Source organism: Kwoniella botswanensis, chromosome 1 (assembly GCF_036426115.1).
Source record: "Kwoniella botswanensis chromosome 1, complete sequence".
In the NCBI taxonomy this organism is placed as follows: Eukaryota; Fungi; Basidiomycota; class Tremellomycetes; order Tremellales; family Cryptococcaceae; genus Kwoniella; species Kwoniella botswanensis.
The window spans coordinates 7,088,549-7,111,049 of NC_088599.1; the positions used below are offsets into that span (position 1 = coordinate 7,088,549).

General features: G+C 44.0%; 8 protein-coding genes across 8 annotated transcripts; 5 read left to right on the top strand and 3 right to left on the bottom strand.

Annotated features, from left to right (window-relative positions):
- Window positions 1-2,655: 2,655 nt before the first annotated feature.
- L199_002677 (uncharacterized protein) lies at window positions 2,656-4,493 on the top strand (the record flags this gene model as incomplete). The annotated part of the gene is made up of 9 exons (XM_064888416.1): window positions 2,656-3,214; window positions 3,293-3,463; window positions 3,533-3,596; window positions 3,654-3,675; window positions 3,744-3,850; window positions 3,914-3,969; window positions 4,052-4,058; window positions 4,129-4,216; window positions 4,311-4,493. The coding sequence occupies 9 exons, from the start codon at window positions 2,656-2,658 to the stop codon at window positions 4,491-4,493; spliced, it is 1,257 nt and encodes a 418-aa protein (XP_064744488.1).
- A 275-nt stretch (window positions 4,494-4,768) lies between these two features.
- On the bottom strand, window positions 4,769-6,140 carry L199_002678 (uncharacterized protein; the record flags this gene model as incomplete). Its single annotated transcript, XM_064888417.1, has 3 exons — window positions 4,769-5,510; window positions 5,595-5,932; window positions 6,003-6,140. 3 exons carry the CDS (start codon window positions 6,138-6,140, stop codon window positions 4,769-4,771), a joined length of 1,218 nt encoding a protein of 405 aa, XP_064744489.1.
- A 440-nt stretch (window positions 6,141-6,580) lies between these two features.
- L199_002679 (uncharacterized protein) lies at window positions 6,581-10,355 on the top strand (the record flags this gene model as incomplete). The annotated part of the gene is made up of 5 exons (XM_064888418.1): window positions 6,581-6,793; window positions 6,855-6,965; window positions 7,052-7,131; window positions 7,213-8,828; window positions 8,902-10,355. 5 exons carry the CDS (start codon window positions 6,581-6,583, stop codon window positions 10,353-10,355), a joined length of 3,474 nt encoding a protein of 1,157 aa, XP_064744490.1.
- A 551-nt stretch (window positions 10,356-10,906) lies between these two features.
- Window positions 10,907-12,160, bottom strand: L199_002680 (uncharacterized protein; the record flags this gene model as incomplete). Its single annotated transcript, XM_064888419.1, has 3 exons — window positions 10,907-11,625; window positions 11,773-11,891; window positions 12,045-12,160. The coding sequence occupies 3 exons, from the start codon at window positions 12,158-12,160 to the stop codon at window positions 10,907-10,909; spliced, it is 954 nt and encodes a 317-aa protein (XP_064744491.1).
- Window positions 12,161-13,317: 1,157 nt separating this feature from the next.
- Window positions 13,318-14,783, top strand: L199_002681 (polyubiquitin; the record flags this gene model as incomplete). The annotated part of the gene is made up of 6 exons (XM_064888420.1): window positions 13,318-13,329; window positions 13,389-13,554; window positions 13,622-13,849; window positions 13,918-14,293; window positions 14,357-14,506; window positions 14,570-14,783. 6 exons carry the CDS (start codon window positions 13,318-13,320, stop codon window positions 14,781-14,783), a joined length of 1,146 nt encoding a protein of 381 aa, XP_064744492.1.
- A 388-nt stretch (window positions 14,784-15,171) lies between these two features.
- On the top strand, window positions 15,172-16,606 carry L199_002682 (uncharacterized protein; the record flags this gene model as incomplete). The annotated part of the gene is made up of 5 exons (XM_064888421.1): window positions 15,172-15,223; window positions 15,288-15,342; window positions 15,496-15,806; window positions 15,939-16,190; window positions 16,299-16,606. 5 exons carry the CDS (start codon window positions 15,172-15,174, stop codon window positions 16,604-16,606), a joined length of 978 nt encoding a protein of 325 aa, XP_064744493.1.
- Window positions 16,607-16,902: 296 nt separating this feature from the next.
- L199_002683 (uncharacterized protein) lies at window positions 16,903-19,715 on the bottom strand (the record flags this gene model as incomplete). Its single annotated transcript, XM_064888422.1, has 6 exons — window positions 16,903-17,344; window positions 17,533-17,783; window positions 17,860-17,992; window positions 18,074-18,157; window positions 18,256-18,322; window positions 18,407-19,715. 6 exons carry the CDS (start codon window positions 19,713-19,715, stop codon window positions 16,903-16,905), a joined length of 2,286 nt encoding a protein of 761 aa, XP_064744494.1.
- A 1,339-nt stretch (window positions 19,716-21,054) lies between these two features.
- L199_002684 (uncharacterized protein) lies at window positions 21,055-21,634 on the top strand (the record flags this gene model as incomplete). Its single annotated transcript, XM_064888423.1, has 2 exons — window positions 21,055-21,071; window positions 21,283-21,634. 2 exons carry the CDS (start codon window positions 21,055-21,057, stop codon window positions 21,632-21,634), a joined length of 369 nt encoding a protein of 122 aa, XP_064744495.1.
- Window positions 21,635-22,501: the final 867 nt, after the last annotated feature.

The following is a 22,501-nucleotide window of genomic DNA, read 5'->3' on the forward strand; positions in this document are numbered from 1 at the left end:
CATCAGAAAGGGAAGAAGAAAAGAAGGAAGATCATGGTGACAAAGGGAGTGGTCAACTCACGTGTCGATATACGAATCTGTAACTCCTTCACCAGAGATGCTTCTATAATTGACAGTCTCGTATCTCTTTGACCTCTATAAGCTATTAATCTACTTTGTTATACTCGAAGAGATGAGTGATGCTGTGCTCAAAAATTGAAGGAAGGAAGAGAGGATGAAGATGAGAAAGAAGACGGTGTCTGAGCGTGTTAGACGTTGAGGTGACTTGAGTGGGGAAGTGGGAAATGGCGAGTGAGTCCTTTGGTTTTGTCTGTCCTATCAATGCGTTGAAGTCGCTTTGATCAATTTCTAATCTCAGTCTTAATTAGATGGTACGGTTGATGGTGATCTAAAAAGGTTGTACGATGAACGGTGGATGATTCCTTTCCCTTGATTTGATGGTTGATGGGTTGATGGGGACGCTATGATCGTTGTTTTCCTTTTCTACTCTTGTCCAAAGGAAGGTACCGAATCAGGCTAATGATTAAAAGTCTATTTCCCACTGGTACGCTTGTAGTCTCTACTAACCCCCCTGAAGTTGTGTTTTTGATGGGCGCAACCGGGTACGTACGTCACTTTGATGGTGAGGATGGACTTGATCGAGGCTGTGGGTTAGCACATGAGATGAGAACAACATGGAGGTCAATGCATTGTTGTGAACATGATCAAGACAGCGCGATGATCGGGATTTTGAGAGTTTGATTGTTTGATGGGATATGTCAAAGCGTAGTCCGGTTCGGGCATAGATTCGGACGTATTGTACGATGTGTGATGTGTGATGGTCGGTGGATCATGAGGTGTAGTAGAGTGGTATGGTTGATTAGATGAAGAAGCACACAGACGTCAGTGATGAAGTTACATGCTAATCGTTTCGGATCCATCATCAATCACGATCAGAGTAAAATCTCTCCACTTACAGCTTGTATAGACGTTCTGATTGACGAGCTTCTCTCTATCTAGACGAGTGTTTCACGCAACCAACATTGATCGCCCAGTAGATGCACAGCAGATCAGGTATCAGAGATGGGTGGGACCTGATGTCTTCAGATCTTGACGAATCCGGGGTTAGTTGATCGATGCAAGTTAGATGTCGGTCTGAAGGAGTACCAGATATCTAACAACTTCCACGCGTTTGGTTTCTTTGGGTATCTTGGCGAGATCGATGATTTCACGTTGAGGGGGATTAACGAACGTAGGTAGGTAATGCAGAGATGATCTTCGTTGGTATGATTGATGGAAGGTGAAGGAATGATGATGATGATGATGATGATGATGATGAGAAGATGAAGCGAGTGGTTTTAAGGGAAAGGTCAAAAGAAGAGAAACTCGAGGGCGACAAGGGGGGTTTATGGTTACACCATACTTTCAGCTAAATCCAAGAAATGGTATGGTTCTATGTTGGCTGTGACTAGCGTTTTAAGGTGCTGTTCAGGTTCAGGGTCAATTAGTCTTTTTTTTTTTCGCTCGTTGATTGGTGTTTAAGGGTAAAAGCGAGAAGAAAGGTATTTTAGTCAATTGTGGGGGAGAAGAACTCAGGTACGTACATATACGTATACGGCCGGAGTTTTCTGTTTCTCGATGATGAAGCGGAAGGAAATCCAAAAAGCAAACCCTGGAATCTGATCAGGCGGGTTTAAGCTCAAATGCGGTAAGAAAAACGTACACGTACAGTGAGTTACAGAAAAAGAAGAAACCGGATGAGTCACTTTGTACCGTCCCCTGGCGTTGGTCTGTAGAGAAAGATGTGATCACACACACACCCTGAGGGAACGTGGACAAGGATCTTGGACACCAGACCAAGCCTAAAACGATGGAGAGCGGATGCGTAAGCTTCGGGATGATCGTGTGGGAGTGGAGAGTTTATTCAGAATAATTGTCATCATCTTGTTTTGACCAAGACCCTCTTTAACTCCCATCGATCAAATGACGAGCGTTCTAGACCAAATCAGTTGTTTGTGTACTACGGAGGTTTATTCTACATCATTTAGGTTCCTTGACTACCAATCCGATCTAAAATAGAAATTCTCCGAAGTGTAATGTCATGCCATAAATCCCATATGTGTAGGGCGAAATCGCCGAAATATAAAATCATCGATGAAACCTTTGTAGTATGTGGCATATAGCATGACTTGTAGGCTGAGTGGCTATGACGCAAGCTGGTCAAGTATGTCACTCTGTAGTGGATGCAGGTCATTTCGAAGCGCTATCACCATTTGCAGTACAGTGACATACCCTTGTCATTCGATGCTTATATCTGAGCCGCAATGTACTTCTACCTCCTATGTACAGGGAAAGAACAAAGAGGTTGAAAAGAGTTCATCTGCGTAACTACCTACACACGTCAGAGAAGACCTTTTCTTTTCCCCCAGTCTAATCCTTTCACTGCTAATCCTTTATGTCTACCCCTGCCAATTCGATGCCGAGTCAAAGTAAATACTGACGTAGATGACCGAAACTTTACGAAGGCATATATAACCTTGATGCTTTTCTATACCTCAATGCTGAACTCATATACGGTAAAATCAACAAAGCTCTTTGCATAATATCTAATTGCCATTATCAAGATCGATTGCTCAACTCTCCACTTCTCAAAATATCATTCTCCAACCACCCAAGATGTCCGCTACTGAGACCCAATCCCAGACTTCTCTCCTCAACATCGTCCGTTCGGCCGATAACTTCCCCTCTTTCACCACACCCTACCCTACAAGACACCCCCTAAACGCCAAGAGATTAATCCCTTTACATCTCACTCTCAAAGATTTCCAAAATCATCTTCCGCCCATTGGCTTAGTCCCCAGCGACTTGTTGAAAGATCTGAAAAGTGAGAAGGGTCTGCAATTCTTTACCATTCTGAAGAAATTGGAAGGTAAAGAGAAAGAGTTGGCTAAAAAAGCGAAAGACAAGAAGAAGAATAAAATCGCCAAACAACAAGAACAAGAACAAGAAAAGCCACAAGAAGAAGAAGGTGTTCCGGAAGGTGAACAGGTAATCGAATCAGGTGGTAAAGATAAGGAAGAAAAGAAAAAACATAAAGAAGATTATAAACTTATCGTTCTTGCTATTTTCTTTTCGGACGAAGTGAACAAACAAGGTTTGAAAGCTCGAACGGAAGTCATGAGTAGAGTGTTGGGGAGATGGAAAGATGCAAACAAATTCCCAGAAGCTATGAAATGTGAGTGGAGACAAACTGATTGATCAATCTATGTTGTTCTTTAGGGCTAACTTGGATTTGTCTTCATCAACTTGGTAGTATGGATGAATGAGCCTTTCCCTATATACGCTTCGACCAAATCGAGCTTGTGGCAACAATCCAAAGAAATTCAACAAGAAGCTACGAAACCTTTTGGTAATGTCGCTTTTGAGATTGAACGTGCCGCGACGCCCATCTTGGGTTGTACAGCTTTAGGTGTTCATATGACAGGTGAGTAGCCTAAATTGTGTTCGAGATATATCGTACTGAATCTGATGTCATGTGATGTACTGGAAATAGCTTACGAAGGTCAAGGTGATGAGATGAAAATCTGGATTCCTAGAAGAAGTGCCAACAGGATCAAGTGAGTGATTCTGCGACGGTGTAAGAGTTTCATAACTTACAATGTTAATTGCGACAGGTCTCCCTTGAAATACGATAGTGTGGGTGATTTCAGTCAACGGAGACGAAAATGAATTTACCTGCTCATTTTACTCGTGATTCCTTGTAGACTGTTGCCGGTGGTATTCCATCTGGCCACAAACCCCTTCAGGCTCTCCTTGTTGAATGTAAGGAAGAAGCTGGATGGGATGAAGGGTTGATCGAAAAATATGTCAGGTAGGTCTCTTTCATCTTTTGATCTAGTGTGCATACTAACTTTGATATGGTGCGATACGGTAGACACGCAGGGATGATCTCTTTGTTCCAACTTACCAAATGGGGAGGACTCGCACCTGGTAGGTGACAGATCATCGTTCTGAGTAGGAAGTGTTCGTGCTTCATTGCCGACTGATGTGACTGTCTATTTTCGTTTCACAGACTCCGAGTAAGTAGAACACGATCCACTATATCTATGGCTAAGTGAATTAACTGATTCAGTCATTTAATGAGTGCAGTTACGTCTTCGACCTTCCGCTTCCTTCTTCAGATTCAGCTGACTACATCAAGCCTAAACCCAATGACGAAGAAGTAGAGTCCTTCCAGGTAAGTCCATACACTTAGGCCTTTGCCTCTCACCGTTTTATCGAGAATTTTGACGAAATTACTGATGACCTTGCTATTGGTTTTTGCCTTGTAGCTCCTTTGTGTTCCAGAAGTGATCTCCGCCTTGAAGAAAAATGAATTCAAGCCGACTTCGGCAGTCGTTACTATTGATTTCCTAATCAGACATGGATTTATCAACCCCGAGAACGAAGCGAATTACGCTGAGATCGTTAAGAGGATTCACAGGATAACTGGAGTAGCTGGTCCAGGTTATTAGTTTAGATGTCCTCTGTACGAGTACTGTTCGCTTTTATATCAGTCTCAAACGGATCATCTCGCTCGCTTCTCTTGCTTCCAGTTAGATCCATCAAGTCCTATCACGTCAATTAGCTTCTCTCCCATTTACGCAAATGCATCAGTGTTCATCTTGTCTAATGATCGGATCACCAACATGACCAAGTTGATAGTAATGTACGTTTTGTTCATGAGAATGAGCTGTACTTGCTCATCAGATGGGCTCATCGTATACAACGTTGGAGTAACACTCTAACTTTACTCGGGATTGCCAAAAGCCGGTGGATCCTTCCTTCTACTCTTATTCCTCTTCCTCTTCTTTTCTTCTCCACCACTACTACGCTTCTTTCCTTTCACAGCTGTCGCCTTTCTGTTGCTTGTCTCACCGAGTTTATCCGCTAACAAACTGAACGTCTTTTCCCAATCCGTTTCCTTTATCCAATCCTGAGCCCATCCCGATCCACCACCATTCCCTTGAAGAGGTTTCAATTTCTTACCTGCTCTATCCCCCGATCTATCAAGGAAATTCGATCCTAACAAATCGATCTGTAATCTTGGACATTGATTCAAAAGGTCTTCTGAATCCAATCCAGATCCATGTTGATCACCCATGTCTATATCTATATCCTGGATGCTGGATGACATTAAAGATAAGGGTGAATAAGCTGGTATATAAATTCTAAATAAACTTCCATTTTTCGGTATGACCTTGACTTTATTGTCTATCTTCGTAACTATCCGAAATGTCGAACATGTCTCTTCTATTATTATACCTTTTTGATTCACCAATGATGGATTCTTAGATGATATGACTGTTATTTTCATACCGGTAAAATCAGCTTTGGACAATTTAGATAATACAGCATCGGAATTTGTTGTCGGCGTCACATTATTGGTGGTGTTGATGTTCGACGATGAAGGAGATGGAAGAGGAGGCAAAGATAAGAGTTGGAATAGGTAATTCGTATGAAGGTGATTGAGAGGTATCAGGGAGTTGTATCTGAATGAATGGAGTACCAAGTCAGTCATGATACAAGTACAGTCCACGAGGACAGATGTCAAATTTATCGTTTACTACACTCACGAGATCTTCGTCCCCTTGTTCATAACTCCACCTAACCTTCTCCTAACTTTCCTCATCCCACTCAATCCTAATTCCTTCCGTTCGCCCTCTTTCCGCTGCTGTTCGTCTCTGACTTTCTGCAATTCACTTGGATATCCCCTATTTCTCTTCTTCCCTCTTACCAAAGGTGATATACTGCTACTGCCAAGATTCGGTAGAGTGGTAGATGAAGAAGAGGTAGGATCGGAAGTTTGGAGTGTTTTACCTGATAATCTCGATGAATAAGTGATTGGATCTAGAGATAGTAATGTTGGTAGGTTCGGGGTCGCTGAAGAAGGCAAAAGTGGTATGATTGGTTTCTGAGTGAGTGAAGAAGCATCATAAGCTGCTGTCAATGGGTGTCACAGACGGTCTGGGACATTTACGTACTTTGACCTGTCCAGATATCGGTCGATAGGCATCGATAGGTTGCATTGGACCGGATCCACCGCACCCCGAAGGAGTAGGAGCGGGGGAAGACATCCTACTTGATGATGCGGAAGCAGAGGTCGAAGATATGGCTGGCATCGTAGAAGACCAGTACTGTTTTCGAGCTGCGGTACGATCTATAGCTTATAGTTGAAAGTATCGATTCGATGGATGTTGAGTTCGGACCTTTTTTCAGAAATTTGACGGGCACCAGATGATGGTACAAAGTGGAAAGTGTCTGTGCGGGGCCGCGAACAAGACACGTTAAAAGTGAACAAAGACACTCGAGCACAGTACAAATTGGATCATCTCTCACTCTCACTCCTCTGCATATCACCTTGTACAATCAATGGTCATCGATTCACTCAACAGTCGTGGTTGTCAGAAAGGACTACAGTGAAGAAGACCAGCTGCTACAGAAGACACACCTTTTGAAAAAGTGTGACCACGCGCCGCTCACTATCACCATCCTTTACCTTGATCGATTATCATCAATCACGATTACGAACAACGAACAACGAACAACGAACAACGGGATAATGTCAAGACCCAATATATCCTACCCTACTCCTATACCTGGTCCTTCCACTTCCACACCATCATCGACCTCGTCATCCTACGACGCAAACGCAAGACCGAATATGGGTTTGGATCCTAGTCCTATAGGTAGAGAAGCTGGTGGGAATGGACATGGCCAGGGTGGTGGTTCCAGTCAACCCCCTAGGAGGTCGAGTGGATCGAGTAGATCAGCCGTAAGTCATCTTATCAATAGCATATCAGATGCAGTCTTAATCGTTGTTCTAACGCATATAGGGCCAGTACACTTCTGCTCTAGATTCCTCCATCACTAGATTACTGGTCACTACAAAGCAGCTATTGCAAGGGTTAGAACAATGGTCGCAAGCTCTGATATCAGAGACTGATGTAAGTGGAATTTACCATGTGCCCTCATTTACTTACGCGAAGTAGTGTTGGAGTGACCCAGCTGATATATACTTATAAACGAACAGGTCAGCGATATCTATGTGAGATTAGGGAATGGTTTTGAGGTTTGTATACAGGCATTCCACAGAGCAGGAATACCAACTCAGTGAGTCTTCATAAATATTCATTTTCACTTGTACCCAAGCATTGCATCTCATTCTTAACTGACTTGGTACATCACTCGCAGCGAACTCGACGCAATACCCCAAGATTTACGAGCATGTTTAGAGCAATGTCTATCTTACGACCAGAATCACGAAACGTTAGAAGTGTACCTCCCTGAGATCCGTCAGATCATATATAACCTGCTTCATGGATTGAAGCAGAAACAAGCGGCGTACAAGAGGTTGATACAAGATCGACAGAGGAATGATCCATCTCCGGCAGTAGTCATGCCCACGGCTCAGCCGACTGGAACTGCTCCATCAGCTGGATATCAACAACGAAAACCGTCGAAAGGAGAGGTAATCCCAATTCCGCCACCCGAGACTGATCATAGGATGACGCACAAATCAGGTGGATCAACCAGCTCGACCAGTCCAGCTTCTCAACATTCAAATTTACCTGGTACCAAAGTACCTTCATCATCAGCTCTAGCGGAAAGAGGGAATAATCGGACTGGTCTGCCTAGTAGACCCGCACCTCCAGATGCCTTTCGTCCACCACGTATGAGGGCTCCCGAGCAGACTCATCAACATAAACGATCAGCTTCATCCGTTCCCATGCAACAAGAACGGGTAAGACACCAACTTATTGACAATCCTGTACCAGCTGCACCTTCACCTCCACCGACTATTCAAGTCCATAATTTACCATCGAGCAAACCCCCTCCCAGACCAGATAGATTCAGCAGAGATAGTTATAGCTCTCAGAGGCCGGTTTCGAGGTTCTCGGCGGATTCGGATATCACCAATGGATCTCCCATCAGATCACCTCCAATTGGAAGTCCAGCAAAACAGCATGAACAATTGCCTCAAAATACAACTGAGGAGTCCTCGAACCAGCAACATCCCATCCCACCCTCTTTACCCGTTCTCAACCTTCCAGCAGGCCTCGATCTGCCTGACGAGCCTCAACATCCGGCTCCTACACCTCCGGCCCCAGTTTCCGGTCAGTCCATGGATGGATTACCGGATGTACCTCCAGAAACGCGAGCGACTCTCGCTGCTTTGCAGAGATCTGATGCGTTAGAGAGAAGAGCGTCAAAGCGATTCTCGAGCTATACATTCAACAAGATGTTACCTGGTTCTCCAGGGAAGAAGTCAGGTATCGGTAGTCCCCAGAGACCTACAAGGAGGGCAGATCGACCACCACCCATGCCAGCTTTGCCTGAATCGCTTACCAATGCTGCTCTAAGCAAAGCTGTATCTGCTGACGCAGATCCACTCATCTCGCCGACTTCCACTGCACATTTACAAGCTAATGGCGAGTTGGGCAGACCCACCACGCCCACTGGTGATATACTGTCAGATGATCAATCTGATCGATCAGTCCGAGTGGTCAAGACTCCCGATCCGGATGATATAGGTCAAAATGCTACTCCCAGACCTCGTTCATCAGTTTCTGCTCCAACGAGCGTATCGGTTTTCCTACAGATTGGTAGACAGGTGAAGAAAGCCACGGTGGATTTACCTGTCAGTATGTCCAATCTGAGATTACTCTTCATGGAGAGATTCGAATATGATCCGGGGATGGAGGATTTTCCGGATGTGTATATAAGGGACAATAGGACGGGAGTACAATTTGAATTGGAGGATATGGAAGAACTGAAAGATGGTTGTGTGCTGAACTTGAACATCGAGCGTAAGTCTAGTCGTACTACCAAATCTAGTATAATTGAAAGTAGGCTGATTATCAATTATAACATGGGTTACAGCCCTTGATCAAGTGAAACAGCATTTCGATACTACCTTCGCGAGTCTGATGCAGGAAATAAAAGATATGAAGAAGACTATCGATTCTACCCGACGACACTCTATGACACCTTCGCCCTCCTTACTTGCTGTATCGCCATCTGCTCAAATGTCTCGTCCATCCACCATGGTCCGTCGACCATCTTCAGAAAGCATAGCTCCTTCTTCATCCACTACCGCCGTTCCCACCGGTCCGCGTCCGGGATCGCCCTCACCTCGAAGCGGTCTTGTCAACCTCACCCCAGAGAAAGAAGCTGAATTGCAAAAACAGCATGACGAGCTACAATCCCTTCGAAGAGACCTAGCGGTCATGCGTCAACTTCACGTTGATTTCCTAAATGAGACGAAAGAATCATTTGGGAAATTACGAACTCAAAATTCAGCTATGAGGGATGTAGTCAAAACCAAGATGGGAGGTAATAGGGCTTTGTTAGATAATTCAAAGACGAAACTTGAATCACAATGTCAAGATACGATCCAATCCGTCGAGGATGTTTCTGATCTCATTGATAAAGCCAGAGAAGATGCTTCCAAGAGATACGTCACTCCGTCAAAATCACAGATGAACACTATACAAAATGATTTGGAAAAAGCTAAGAAATTAGTCGGTCAGTTAAGTTCGGATGTTCAATTGGCTGATCCTATGTGGAGAGCAACTTGGCAAATTGAATTACATCGAGTGATGGAAGAACAAAAATTGTTAAGTTATCAAATTAAATTATGTACGGATCTAAAGAAGGATTTAGATGATGTTGAAGTTATATTTGGTAATGTGAAGGATTTTGTCACTCAAAGAACAATAAACGGAGGAAGGGTAGCATCGTCTGGTAAAGCTTTTGTGAAACCTGACTCGACCGAAGGAGAAAATACCGAGGGGGGAATCGGTAATTTGTTAATGGAAATCCGAACTAAAGAAGGTGATCCGAATTCAAGATTAAAAGCTATTGAACAACAGCAAAGACAACGTGAGAAGGAGAAGATGAATAAGATTGATGAGTTTGAAGAAGAGTTGAAATTGGGAAGTAAGAAGTTGAAGAAAACGGGTGGAACGGAAGAAGCTGAGAGGATAAGACAGAGAAAAAATGAAAATACCTTGAGGAAGATGATTAATGGAGAAGTACTCAGTCCACAAAATACTGGAACGACTATTGCTAGAGCGTTAAGTCCACAGTTGACCGGAAATACACCGAAGATACTTAGTCCGCAATTGACTGGACCTACCGGACAACAACAACAGCAACAGAGAGCGATCACTCCCCAACGAACTGGGACGGGAGATAGTGCAAGTAAGAAGTTAAGTCCGCAGATGACGGGTGGGAGTATCAGCCAGGTACTTAGTCCGAACTTGACTGGTGGGAGTGATAGTAGGAGCAGAAGGGGGAGTGGTCATGCGAGTGTGGAAGGTGAGCAAAAGTAAAGTATGTGATGATCAGATAGAGCTAGATTGAGGTAGAAGATAGGATATTATTGGTTTCTTGTGAATTGCAGTATCATAGGATATGATCAGCCATTCGAATAGTACACTCTCAAGTATCATAACACACACATATACATATAATGAAGTAAAATAATGTAATGTAATGCATGTTTATACAGAAGGTCATGAATATGAAGAGAGTAGAAGTATGACATGAGGATGTTTTTTGTTCATAAAGTAGATTTAAATGAATGAATGTGATTTTGAATGAGCATAGTGACTAACATACGAATATGATGTGATGATGAAATTAGTTTTATACACAAAATCCTCAACATTGGAAAGAATATTTACTTCTTCTCCAAGCGAACAATACTCGTTCTACGTCTTCGCCTTTTTCACCTCAAACCTCGGTAAATCCCTCGATTGATGTTGTTTTCATCCAACAGAAACACGCAAGACTAACAAGAAGAATACAAAACCAAAACCAAACAAATAAATGTCCAACATCAAACTCTTCCACTCAACCAATCCTATTTTATCCTATCTGACTATCCCTGAGCTTCTACCGATGCCAAAGCTTTTTCAACTTCTCTCATAGCTTTCTCCGCACTTACACTTTCCCTTCTACCCCTCCCATTTGTATTTCCATTCGGAGCGGTATTAGATCTCGTTTTCAAGCCCTGGGTGGCAGACGGATCTAGAATGACGATATTTGGTTCACCATCTGAATCGCTAGTCGACCTGGAAGCAGCGAGCGAATGGGGGTGAGGGGAAGTTTCGTTATGTGTAGGTAATTTGTTGGCAGCCACAGACGATGAAGAGAAACTTAATACTCCTCCACCGAATGAACCGCTAGCTCGATTATTCCAAGATGAACTTGCTGATGAAGTTCGATGATGTCCCCCTCCACCACCACCAATACGTTGTGGAGCGGTCGATCCTCTCACATGTCCCCCCACCCCACCACCGTTAAGAACGTTGGAGATCGATCCTCCAGGTTGGATTGATATGGATCCCGAACCACCCTTGTTTAGGGGGTTGGTCACTGACATAGCTCTAGAGTGGATTTGGGGTTGAGCAGGATCGTTATTGGTAGGAAATGGGAAAGAGATCGATCCGTTGAGTGCTGAACCGGTTGATCGATGGCCTAATGAACGTGCTGCGAGAGATTGGATGATCTGAGCGGCGTCGGGTCGGTCATAGGGCTTGATGAGGCCCGAGAATTGTGAAGGGGGATGGAGAAGGAGAGAGAGGTAGGCTCGTTTGGCTATGGGTGTGAACATGACGAGTTAGTTCAATTACCGCTTGATGAAGCAGGTGTACACCTGGGCACGATAGGTTGTGAAGGAACCGAAGACAGAAGAAGGTTGCAAGAGTGTACGGAGATTAGACTTGATATTCAGACACCACTCACCAATTGAAGCATCAGCAAATACGACCAAAGCGTTAACATCATCTAACCACTTGATTCGGAATCCACCTTTCTCGGCTTCCCAATCTTTGAACATGTTTTGAAGGTCTCGAGTCTTGAGGCTGCGAAAATAGTATCAGTGTTGTCAGCTGGCAGTTGTCAGGTAGGCTGAGGATGGAAAAGCTACATTCGAGAAGATAATATGACAGATGATGAGACAGTACCTAAATGCACAGATGGAGATTGGCAAAAACAGAAAGAAACGCTAAACTCACTCTGCTGAGAAATTAGCCAAGTGTAAAATTCTTGTCACAGCGGCTGATAATGTGACGGGCGTAGAAGAGGATGAAGGGGCGGCGAGCAAAGTGCCGTTAGGAAGTGAGATTGACATTGTTGAAAGTACGTCGGAGTGATTCTGTTGTTACTGGTTTTATGCGTGAGATCTTGCTTTATTGCTGTTGATGAGTTTGAGTTGGATGATGATCTATTTGCTTGTGGTTTTTGTTGGGTCTTCAAAGGATGGGCAGATAGACGTGGAATGGGTTGGAGTACAATGTATGGTTCTTGATTTTGCTGACGTTAATGAAGGTTGTTCAGTAAATGTGGTTGTGGTTGTGGTTGTATTTAGCGTGTCAAACGCGAGTGTGTGGGGTATGTTGATGGTATGATATGGTATGCTATTTGTTGATGACAATGATAGTGACAGGTGACAATGATGATGAGGATGAGAAAGAGATGAGAGAATGACAGGTATCAAGGTATATAGGTAGACATGTCTCAAGTGGCCAAGAAGACGCAGACAGACAGACAGACAGCAGTAAAAGGTTAACCGGGTGAAGAAGTGAACCGTGCATGTCACAGACACGCGTCATTCAATGCCACATTCGGACATACCCGTTTCTCCGTCTGCTCAGTGCTCGGTATACCTATATCTTGGATGGCTGAGTCAGATAACGAGTTGCGTGGATGAGTGCAGGGTACTCTCTCTTACTGGAAGCGTCATTTCCCCATACGGATACCCGGGGAAACAACACACACACATATATATAACCATCATCACACCATTCATATCACTCAACCCCCTCTTCCTTCCTTCTTATCTACTACGTGCAACCCAATCATCCAGTCAAACATCACTGTGAGTCCCTCATTCCATCTCTCGTCCCCTCCTCACTCCCCACGATCACCATGCATGCATTGGATGCATAGGCAGGATGGATGCATATGGATCAGTGGTTGGAGATGGCGATAAGACGTGACACGTTGATCGTTGCCACCCAATCTCACTCTTCTTCTACTGCGTTTCAAATCACGCATCCATCCTCCCCTCCGCTACTATCTATCTTCCACTACATTCCACGCCTTTCTACGCCTCCTGGATTGATAACACTCACCATCGTCGATGTCCATGAACTACCGATCAGGACATGAATGCTGATTGTACCTCTTCCTCCTACCTTTCTTTCACTTATTAACCTTCTGATCATTCCTCTTCTCGATCTACAGACCTACTCATACAAACCTTACCTGCGATAAACTCAGAACAACATGCAAATCTTTGTAAGTGAACTTACACTTCATGCCATCGTTGGTCGATAAGCTGACGATCCCGGCAATAGGTCAAGACCCTTACCGGAAAGACAATCACCCTCGAGGTCGAGTCATCCGATACCATCGACAATGTCAAATCCAAGATTCAAGACAAGGAAGGTATCCCTCCCGATCAGCAGAGATTGATCTTTGCTGGTAAACAATTAGAAGATGGTCGAACCCTCTCCGATTACAGTGAGTATCCTTCTCAACCTTTTTTCCGATTTATGCAGGATGTGGCTGACTAATACGATCGTCTTAGACATTCAAAAGGAGTCCACCCTCCACTTGGTATTGCGATTAAGAGGTGGTATGCAAATCTTCGTTAAGACTCTTACCGGAAAGACCATCACCCTCGAAGTTGAGTCTTCTGATACCATCGACAACGTTAAATCGAAGATTCAAGACAAAGAGGGTATTCCTCCCGATCAACAACGATTGATCTTCGCTGGTAAACAACTCGAAGACGGTAGAACCCTCTCCGATTACAGTAAGCTAGCATCCACACCTCGATCTTATAGGTCGGTTCACGGCTAACATCTGTTCTTTTCTTCTCAGACATTCAAAAGGAATCTACTCTCCATCTCGTGCTTCGTCTCCGAGGAGGTATGCAAATCTTCGTCAAAACCCTCACCGGTAAAACCATTACTCTTGAAGTTGAATCGTCCGACACCATCGATAACGTCAAGAGCAAGATTCAAGACAAGGAAGGTATTCCCCCCGATCAACAACGACTCATTTTCGCTGGTAAGCAGCTCGAAGATGGTCGAACTCTTTCCGACTACAACATCCAGAAGGAATCTACTCTCCATTTGGTATTGCGATTAAGAGGTGGTATGCAGATCTTCGTCAAGACTTTGACTGGGAAGACCATCACCCTTGAAGTGGAGTCCTCCGACACCATCGATAACGTCAAGTCAAAGATTCAAGACAAGTGAGTGACATATGCTACTTTCACCTGCTAGTGAGTTATGCTGACCAAGACCTTGTCTCGCAGAGAGGGTATCCCACCTGATCAACAACGACTTATCTTTGCTGGTAAACAGCTCGAAGATGGCCGAACATTGTCTGATTACAACATTCAGAAGGAGTCCACTCTCCACTTGGTACTCAGATTGAGAGGTGGTATGCAAATTTTTGTCAAGACGTAAGTTAGCTCACGAGTGACGAATAATCTGACAGAAGCTGATAATCTACCATTTCTGTCTAGTCTCACTGGTAAAACCATCACTTTGGAAGTTGAATCATCCGACACTATCGACAATGTCAAGTCCAAGATCCAAGATAAAGAAGGTATCCCACCTGACCAACAACGATTGATCTTTGCCGGTAAACAATTAGAGGACGGTAGAACTTTGAGTGATTACAACATTCAAAAGGAATCAACTTTACATTTGGTTCTTAGATTGAGAGGTGGACAATAGGTCTGCTCTTCTTGCAACTGTTGTACCTCTTCTACCTGTTTGTGCTTTAGCTTTGTTCCGTCCCTTGTAAAGAAATTATTACATATAAGATTTGATCTGTAGGCGAATGAATGGTCGAAGTGTTCTTTGGTATTAATGAACAATCAGCCAGCAGATCTGCCTCTGATCGCATCAAATAGCAAGAAAGGACGATTGACTGCATCACGAGGAATAATGGATAGGTGAGATTGAGTGCAAGTGTGAAAGTGGAGGTTGATCATTCATCCTAACTTGTCCGATTATCGATTTCGTTTATTCGTTCGTCCTTCGATTTGTTAGAGTAGAATCTTACCATATATTGAACATCGTGCATTGCCTCGGCTTCGGTCTCTAACCAGCGGCATTCAAAATGGCAGCATCTGTACCGAAGTTACTAGTGGTGGGAGGGAATGGGTTTCTGGGTATGCGCTATCTTTTGATACGAAATTTCACCTCAATAGCTTGATCTGACATTATCGTTCATAGGCTCGGCGATATGTAAAGCTGCAGTGACCAAGGGTTGGGAAGTGAGCAGTATGAGGTGGGTCAGATGTCTTCTGCGATCAAATCGAAATTGCCTTTTCTCAAATCAATAGACACCAAGATATATCACAAACACCATACACTTCATCTCCTTCGTGCACAATCTCCTTCTACAGATCGAGGACATTAGCTGACCTGTTTCTGGTTACAGCTCATCAGGTAAACCCTATACCACCCCCGCAGGACACACTCCAGCGTGGTCCTCAAAAGTCCAATGGGCTCGAGCCGACGCCTTTGATCCATCGACATACCAGCATCTAATCAAAGATCGAACGAGCGTCGTGCACTCACTTGGGATATTACTTGAAGATACGGGGTACAAGGCGTCTATACGTCAGGGCGATCTATTGGGCTTGGCGGGTAGTTTGATCAAGTCTACTAATTTAGGAGGAGGGGATGGAAATCCATTAAAGAGTGAGGCGGAAAAGAAGAGGGGGTATGAAGGGATGAATAGGGATAGTGGTGAGTTGGACTGTTCTGTCTGTATTATATCGGTTCATAAATCCGAAAATATGAAGCTGTACTGTACCGTAGGATAATAAAACCTATTGTAATGATATGTGATATGCTGATGCTGTCGAAAATGGAACGTAGCGATCAAAGTGCTCGATACATTCTTATCCACTTCCTCTTCCTCTTCTGCACCAATATCAACACCATCGTCGATAGCCAAACAATTCATCTACATCTCAGCGGCAGATGCGTTCCGACCGTTAATCCCATCTAGGTATATCGAGACGAAGAGAGAAGCGGAATTGGAGATAGCCAGGAGGTGTCAGGTGTATAATGATCATGAAGGGCAGAATGGTCAGACTGAAATGGTGAAACCTATATTCATTAGACCAGGTAAGTTTTTGCTTTCCCACAACTTTATCGATTTCAACAATTCACGATTCCGCTCTCATCTTCGTATGTTCATACTGCATACTAATATAAATGATTGTTTTGTTATAGGATTGATGTATCACCCTCACATCCGTCCACTCACTACCCTCCCGGCATTCCTCATCGACCTCTCATCCAAATTATCTTTGAGATCAGGTATACCCAATCCATTCGCTTCGAAATCGCCTTTACACGGTGCTCTGGAATCTATGAGGACCTTCCCGCTGCATGTTGATCACGTTGCGAATTCAGTGTTGAGGTGTATAGAAGAGTCTCGTGCACTCGGGCAAGAACAGCAAGAGGGGGAAGGGTGGAGTGGAGCGAGGGTTGTGGAAGTTCAGCAGATGAGGGAATGGGCTGGATTGGGCAGGAAGTAGGAAACTTCAAGTTGGTTGGACACTCATCAGATGGTGATAGATCGTGAGCATATGCATAGATAGATACGTGTTGCACGTATGATGTACAATATACGGAAGGGGCAATTAGAAAAAGAAGAACAAAGAAATTAGTCTAACGATGTTCAACACAACGGATAACCCTATCTTACTAATGGATAATTCAATGGTTTGATATTCTTCAAGTACAAGATCCTATTCCCTTACAACGTTTCAAGTCATTGAATTTCGATGATATGATAATCATGACACTGGTACATCGTGATCAGCCTCCCCCTTCATCCCTCATCCCTCATCCGTCTCCTTTTTGCACCTTGGACTCTCCTCAAACACTTCAATTCCCTCTTCCTCCCTTCACCGAATCTCTTCCACAAGGCACTCGCCCTGTCCTTCCTCTTACAAAGTATCTTATATATCTTATTCTCAATCTTTTTCTTATCTTTCTGATACCTTTTAAGTATCTTATATTGATTTACTTCCCAGTCGGTATCAGGTAAATTAACGATATATTGTAAGAAGGTAGATTCCGATTTAGATCTTTCTTCTTCCAGCTCTTCGATCCTACTGGACGGAATCCTTTTGATCGTAGTCCCGGTCCTTGAATGGCTGCGAGGCCGTCGATGGTATCGATGATACCGTGGTGTTTCGAGCAAGATAGGGATGGAATGAAACATTGGATGTAAGAGGATTGATCGGAGGGATGAAAGTTCGAATGAACCGCTATAGTATTATCAGGGTATTATCAGTCCATATTTACTCCACAGGTAGTCGTATGAATACTGGAATTGGAGGATGCAGATACAAATACAACACTTACTATCCTACACTGAAACCCATCATCGTCAACACCACATACATCAGCGTCAGGTATGACATCTTATTCGCAAGCGACAAGAGATCCGACTCACCCAACATGTCTATCTCCTTTCCCACCATGTTCACTTCCTCCTCCACCTACATGCACACCTGCGATCCTGCCTTTACCTATCTTCTTTAACAATTCTATCAGGTCTTCCTGACGTTCCGGATCATTCAGATCGAGCTCTGATATATGGACATGCGCGAGATCAAGACATACTTTCAGGCGTGGGTGGGGCATCAGGGCAAGGAGTAGAGCAAGCGATTGGAGGGTCGTCAATGAGCTGGGAGAAGGGTGGACCTACAGTGCCAAAGTGATCAATGGCAGAATCAGTAGGCAGATATCGAGTTGGTGGATGCAGATATATGTCACTTACGGTATTTTCAATCGCCAATACCACTCCTTGTGTACGACTTAGTATATCCTGCAAATCAACCATGAGCATGTCCAGCCTATCTCTATCTACTATATCTCCCTGTGGATCAATGTCGTGCCCTTCGGATCCTAGACTACAAAATATAAGAAACGTCAATCAATTCAGAATCAATGGTTGATCGCATATAATCGTTAACGTGTAGGTGTGAGCTTACTGGATGACCAGCGTCGGGATCCCTAGTACCCCAGCTAATTCCAATTCTGTAATTATACTTTCTTTGGAGTGATTTCGAAGATCTCTATCGAAAGAATTGACTTAAGTCAGCGGGTCGACTTGGGGAGGAGTGAGAAAGGTTGATACAATGGCTGATGTTTACTGAAAGTCTACGGTACTTACATATCAGGAGATAATAGATTCGTTGTGTGTGCCGCATGAGCCATAGAATTTCTTCGAAACTCCTCATCTAAGTTGGCAATCCCATACAGAACGATCAGTCTCTTGCTCAAAGTATAAGGTACATATACATGACCAAGTGTAGTGAACTCACCAAACGACCTGAATATCTTTGCAGCCTCTGTCACTTCCGCATCATCCTCCCTCTTCTTAACTCCTCTTTTGGGCGGATTGATGAAAATGTTCAATCCACCACACTCTCTCATATTGACTATTTGGCGCTGGTCGTGATCTTTGTACCTTCTTAAGGCGGCGAGGACGCCACCATCCATCGACACGTGCGAGATGAAGTTGAGCGATACTTCACCATCTCCACCGTTGTTTTCTAACCCTATCTGAGGGGGTGTAGGAGGTAAGGTAGGTTTGATATCTCTCGAAGGGGAACGTGTAAATATCGGTTGACGGGGTAGTGTGAGATCATAAGTAGGTTTATGTGAGGTAGAAGCGGGAGTATAAAATCGATAGGGAGTTGGTGTATCTGGTATCCACCCTGGTGAAGGGATATGCAATTGAGCTTTGATTCTATTCTTGAGGGGAGAGGTCGATGGCGAGGGTGAGGGTGAGGATCCATCTGAATCACAAACGGATGGTGGTCGAGGTTGAGGAGAAGGAGGTGGGGTTCTACCTCGACCTCGAGGTGTACCCAATCCCAATCTCCTAAAGGGGCTCTCCAGACCTGGGGTGGACGATGGGAGTGGGGAATGTGAATGAGTAGGAGGGGTACCAGGTTCGGCGAGATAGTGAAATGACTCAGCTCGATGATGTCCTCTTGGTGTACCCAATCCTAAATTCCTGAGTGGACTTTCCAATTCTTCCTTCACTGCGCTAATGTCTAGTATGTCTTTTTCCGTCTCCTGTTCATCTCTATGTCTCCTTCTAGGTGTAAGCTGTTGAAGTCTGGACGCAGGTGAAGTGATAGGTTCCTCATGACGAACAACAATGGGCGATCGAAGGGTGATAGTCGCATTCGAAGCGGGCGGGGTGAGCGATAATTGTGAAATTGATCGATTAGCAGACTCGGTTTTGCGAGTAGACGGAGTAGAAGGGGAGAGGCGATAGTCTGGGTCTTCAAGCTGTGCATAACGATGGGCCTTGTTTGAGGAGGCAGAAGGAGGTGTTTGTAATTGCGTGGATACTTGAGAGGCTTGAGAGAATTCTAATTCGGGTACCGAACCTTGAATGAAAAGAGAACACTGGGAAGTCGGTGGAGAGACGAAGGGTATATCCGGGGATCGATCAAGTAATGAAGGTGTGGATGTAGGGGTTGAAAGTAGGAAATGATTGGGCAGCGACGAATATCGTACTTCGATATCAATTGGCGGATAAATCGAATCAAAATCTTCTGCAGGTGTGTAACTACCGTCGTTATATGTCGACGAATCCAATTTACCGTCCGTATGCATTGTTTGCTTTGTATCATACTTGTTGTTCTCCTTGTCACCGAGGTATACTTGAATCGATCGTTTATATCAATGGTCATTGCTTGTTTTAGTTGTCAGAAAGAAAGAAGAAAGAGACATAAAACACGAAAGAAAGAAAGAAAAGATGAATTGATTGAGGGTATATGTTGGTGCACGAAAGGTGTAGAACATAGTTCAACTTGTTCCGTTATAACCCAAGTATACCCTACCATACTACTGTACAAGGCATTAGCATCTTCATTAGGATCCATTTACGCGTTCCTACCCGTTTGAGTGAGTATATTCGGTATCTGTTCATCGACAATTTTCAGTGTTAGTAAAGACATTAGCCTCGAGACTAATCAGCCTACAATCACACGTCCTGAGCATGTAAGAATCGTTTCAAACCCCCAACATGGTATACGAGGGGGTCGGTGATTCGAAAATGAGGTCAAAATGAGTTGAAGCATTAGTAAAAACCTTTAGAATCGAGGTGTAAACTATTTTTATGATATCTGATGAATTGGGCAAAAGTATGAAAAGCATTAGAAATGGGCGAGAGATAAACGATCGACGATTGAAAGTTGGGGGGGGGGGAGGGGGGTGGATGGGAGAGATGGTGATGCGGAAAATAGATCCGAGCGTAGGTGGATGTGATAACTGATGGTACCTTGAATGATATTTTGAAAGAAATACACGTCATCGGCGACCCATCATAGGGCGCAGGACAGGTACAGTACGAAAATGAGATGGCATCAACATTCCTTTGCATTCCCATCGATATCTACATCTACATTGTGACAGACACTGTATCGATCAAGTATAATTCTAACATGCAAGACTGGACTCTGCAATCCCACCATGGGACCACGATACCCAGACGAGGAAAACGGGTCGACCTGATGCAAAGCTGAATAGACCAATCGCAGTGTTACCCTTAACGCATGAGCCATCCGGCAACACAACAACACACATCCAGACCCTCTCTTCCTACTTATTCTCCTTTCATCCGTATAAGTGACAATGCGAAACGACGGAAGGAAGCTTTGACGTCTATGTGACATCACTCCAATTATGGAGTGGAAATGCGTTGAATCCTTTGTCAATTGGTGGAAATGACGTTGATGGGTTGTTGGATTGTGTCAACGAGTGGGTCCAACGTATCCAGGATCAATGTATATATAAGACAACTACAGCCATATCCAACCTCAACTCCATGCTGACAACGCAACTTTAACGAAGTTACGGATACACCAATACCTTCAGAGTCATTTGACATTACCCAGATAAAAACTTTTTCGAAATCAAGTATACACCTCCACTGAGAGAATTACAGGCGAAGATGTCGGATCAACAACAGTGAGTGGCGATGTACTCTCTCCCCTCTTCTTTCCTTCATTCTCTCGTCCGTATGGTGTTGATACGATAGCCATAAGTCCTGCTGGAAACAGATCCGTTTGATTTTTTTCTGTTTCTAAGTGAACTCTCACGCTTTGTTCATCCCATCGTCCATCACATACATCTTCCTTTTCGATCCCTGAGCTGACATACATGTATCTCCCTAACACAGACAACAGCTCCAGCGACAAGAATCCAATCAATCCAACCAACAAGAATATGCAGACGATGAAAAAGCTCCATTTGAAAATACCATTTCCAACGGGATGATCAAACCCGGTCAACCAGGTGATGATGGCGATTCTACCAATGCTATTCGGGATGTCGCCTTAAACCCATTGGGAAAGAGGAAGAAGATGCTATCTGAACAGATCGGTGAAGAAAATTTGAAACATGTTGGGAAGAAGGATGGGAAAGAGGATAATGATTCGGGTTCATTGAAAATTAGAATTCAGTTGGATTTAGATGTTGAAGTTCATTTGAGTGCTAGAGTTAAAGGTGATATTACTATTGGATTACTCTAATTATCTATTTATCATCCATCACTACCACTCTCGCTCTATCATCGCGTTGTGTTCTGAGATGGACCGGGGAGAAAAGGTATAAATCACAAGTATAGCAAAACAGCAGGTGGACGTGTTTTAAGGATATGTCTCATATGTCGGAAGATGTTTACTTGTAGCTCATATACACGATAAACGGAATGAACGTAATGATATCAGATGTCATCCTAATCATATATCTCGCACCTAATGCAGCTAACTTTTTCCCTCACTCGATACCATGCATCCCGAAAATCAAGGTGATAATAGCAAACTCATGCATACATGCGCATTTAAGGTTTGTGTTCCCGGCGGGTCGGGTCTGCGCGATTCAGGGGATTTCCCTATGACATGCGTCATCTTACCGAAAAATGGGAGTTCATTCCAGCTAAAATCAAATTCTCGACCCGTAGCCATAAATACTGCATTTCATCAGTTTCAGGATTAGTCAAGCCGTTTCCAACATGTGCACCTTGGACTGGAGGGTCCCTAACGGCCGAGAGGAAGCAGCCCAAATGAAAGAGGGTGATTCCTGCCTGGCACAACATGTGTTGAATAGTGGGTTCTGCGGAAAGGGAATGCTCGATGCTTGACCAATGGAACCCTATATGGGGATGTCCTCCTGCTTCTTAGGAATTACGCGAGAGTATGAAGGAATGTCACCTGAAGCTTCAAGCTGGGGCTGGGACTGACATCCTTGGAGTATGTGACATCATATACAATCAGGTTGTCCGACTTTCATCCTCACATGCTTGTTCGATATGACGTTGAACATTAGTCATCCGTCTGTGCATCTTATATCATCGCTACTGCTGACGGATTCCAGGATAACACGTTAGCAGTGTTGAA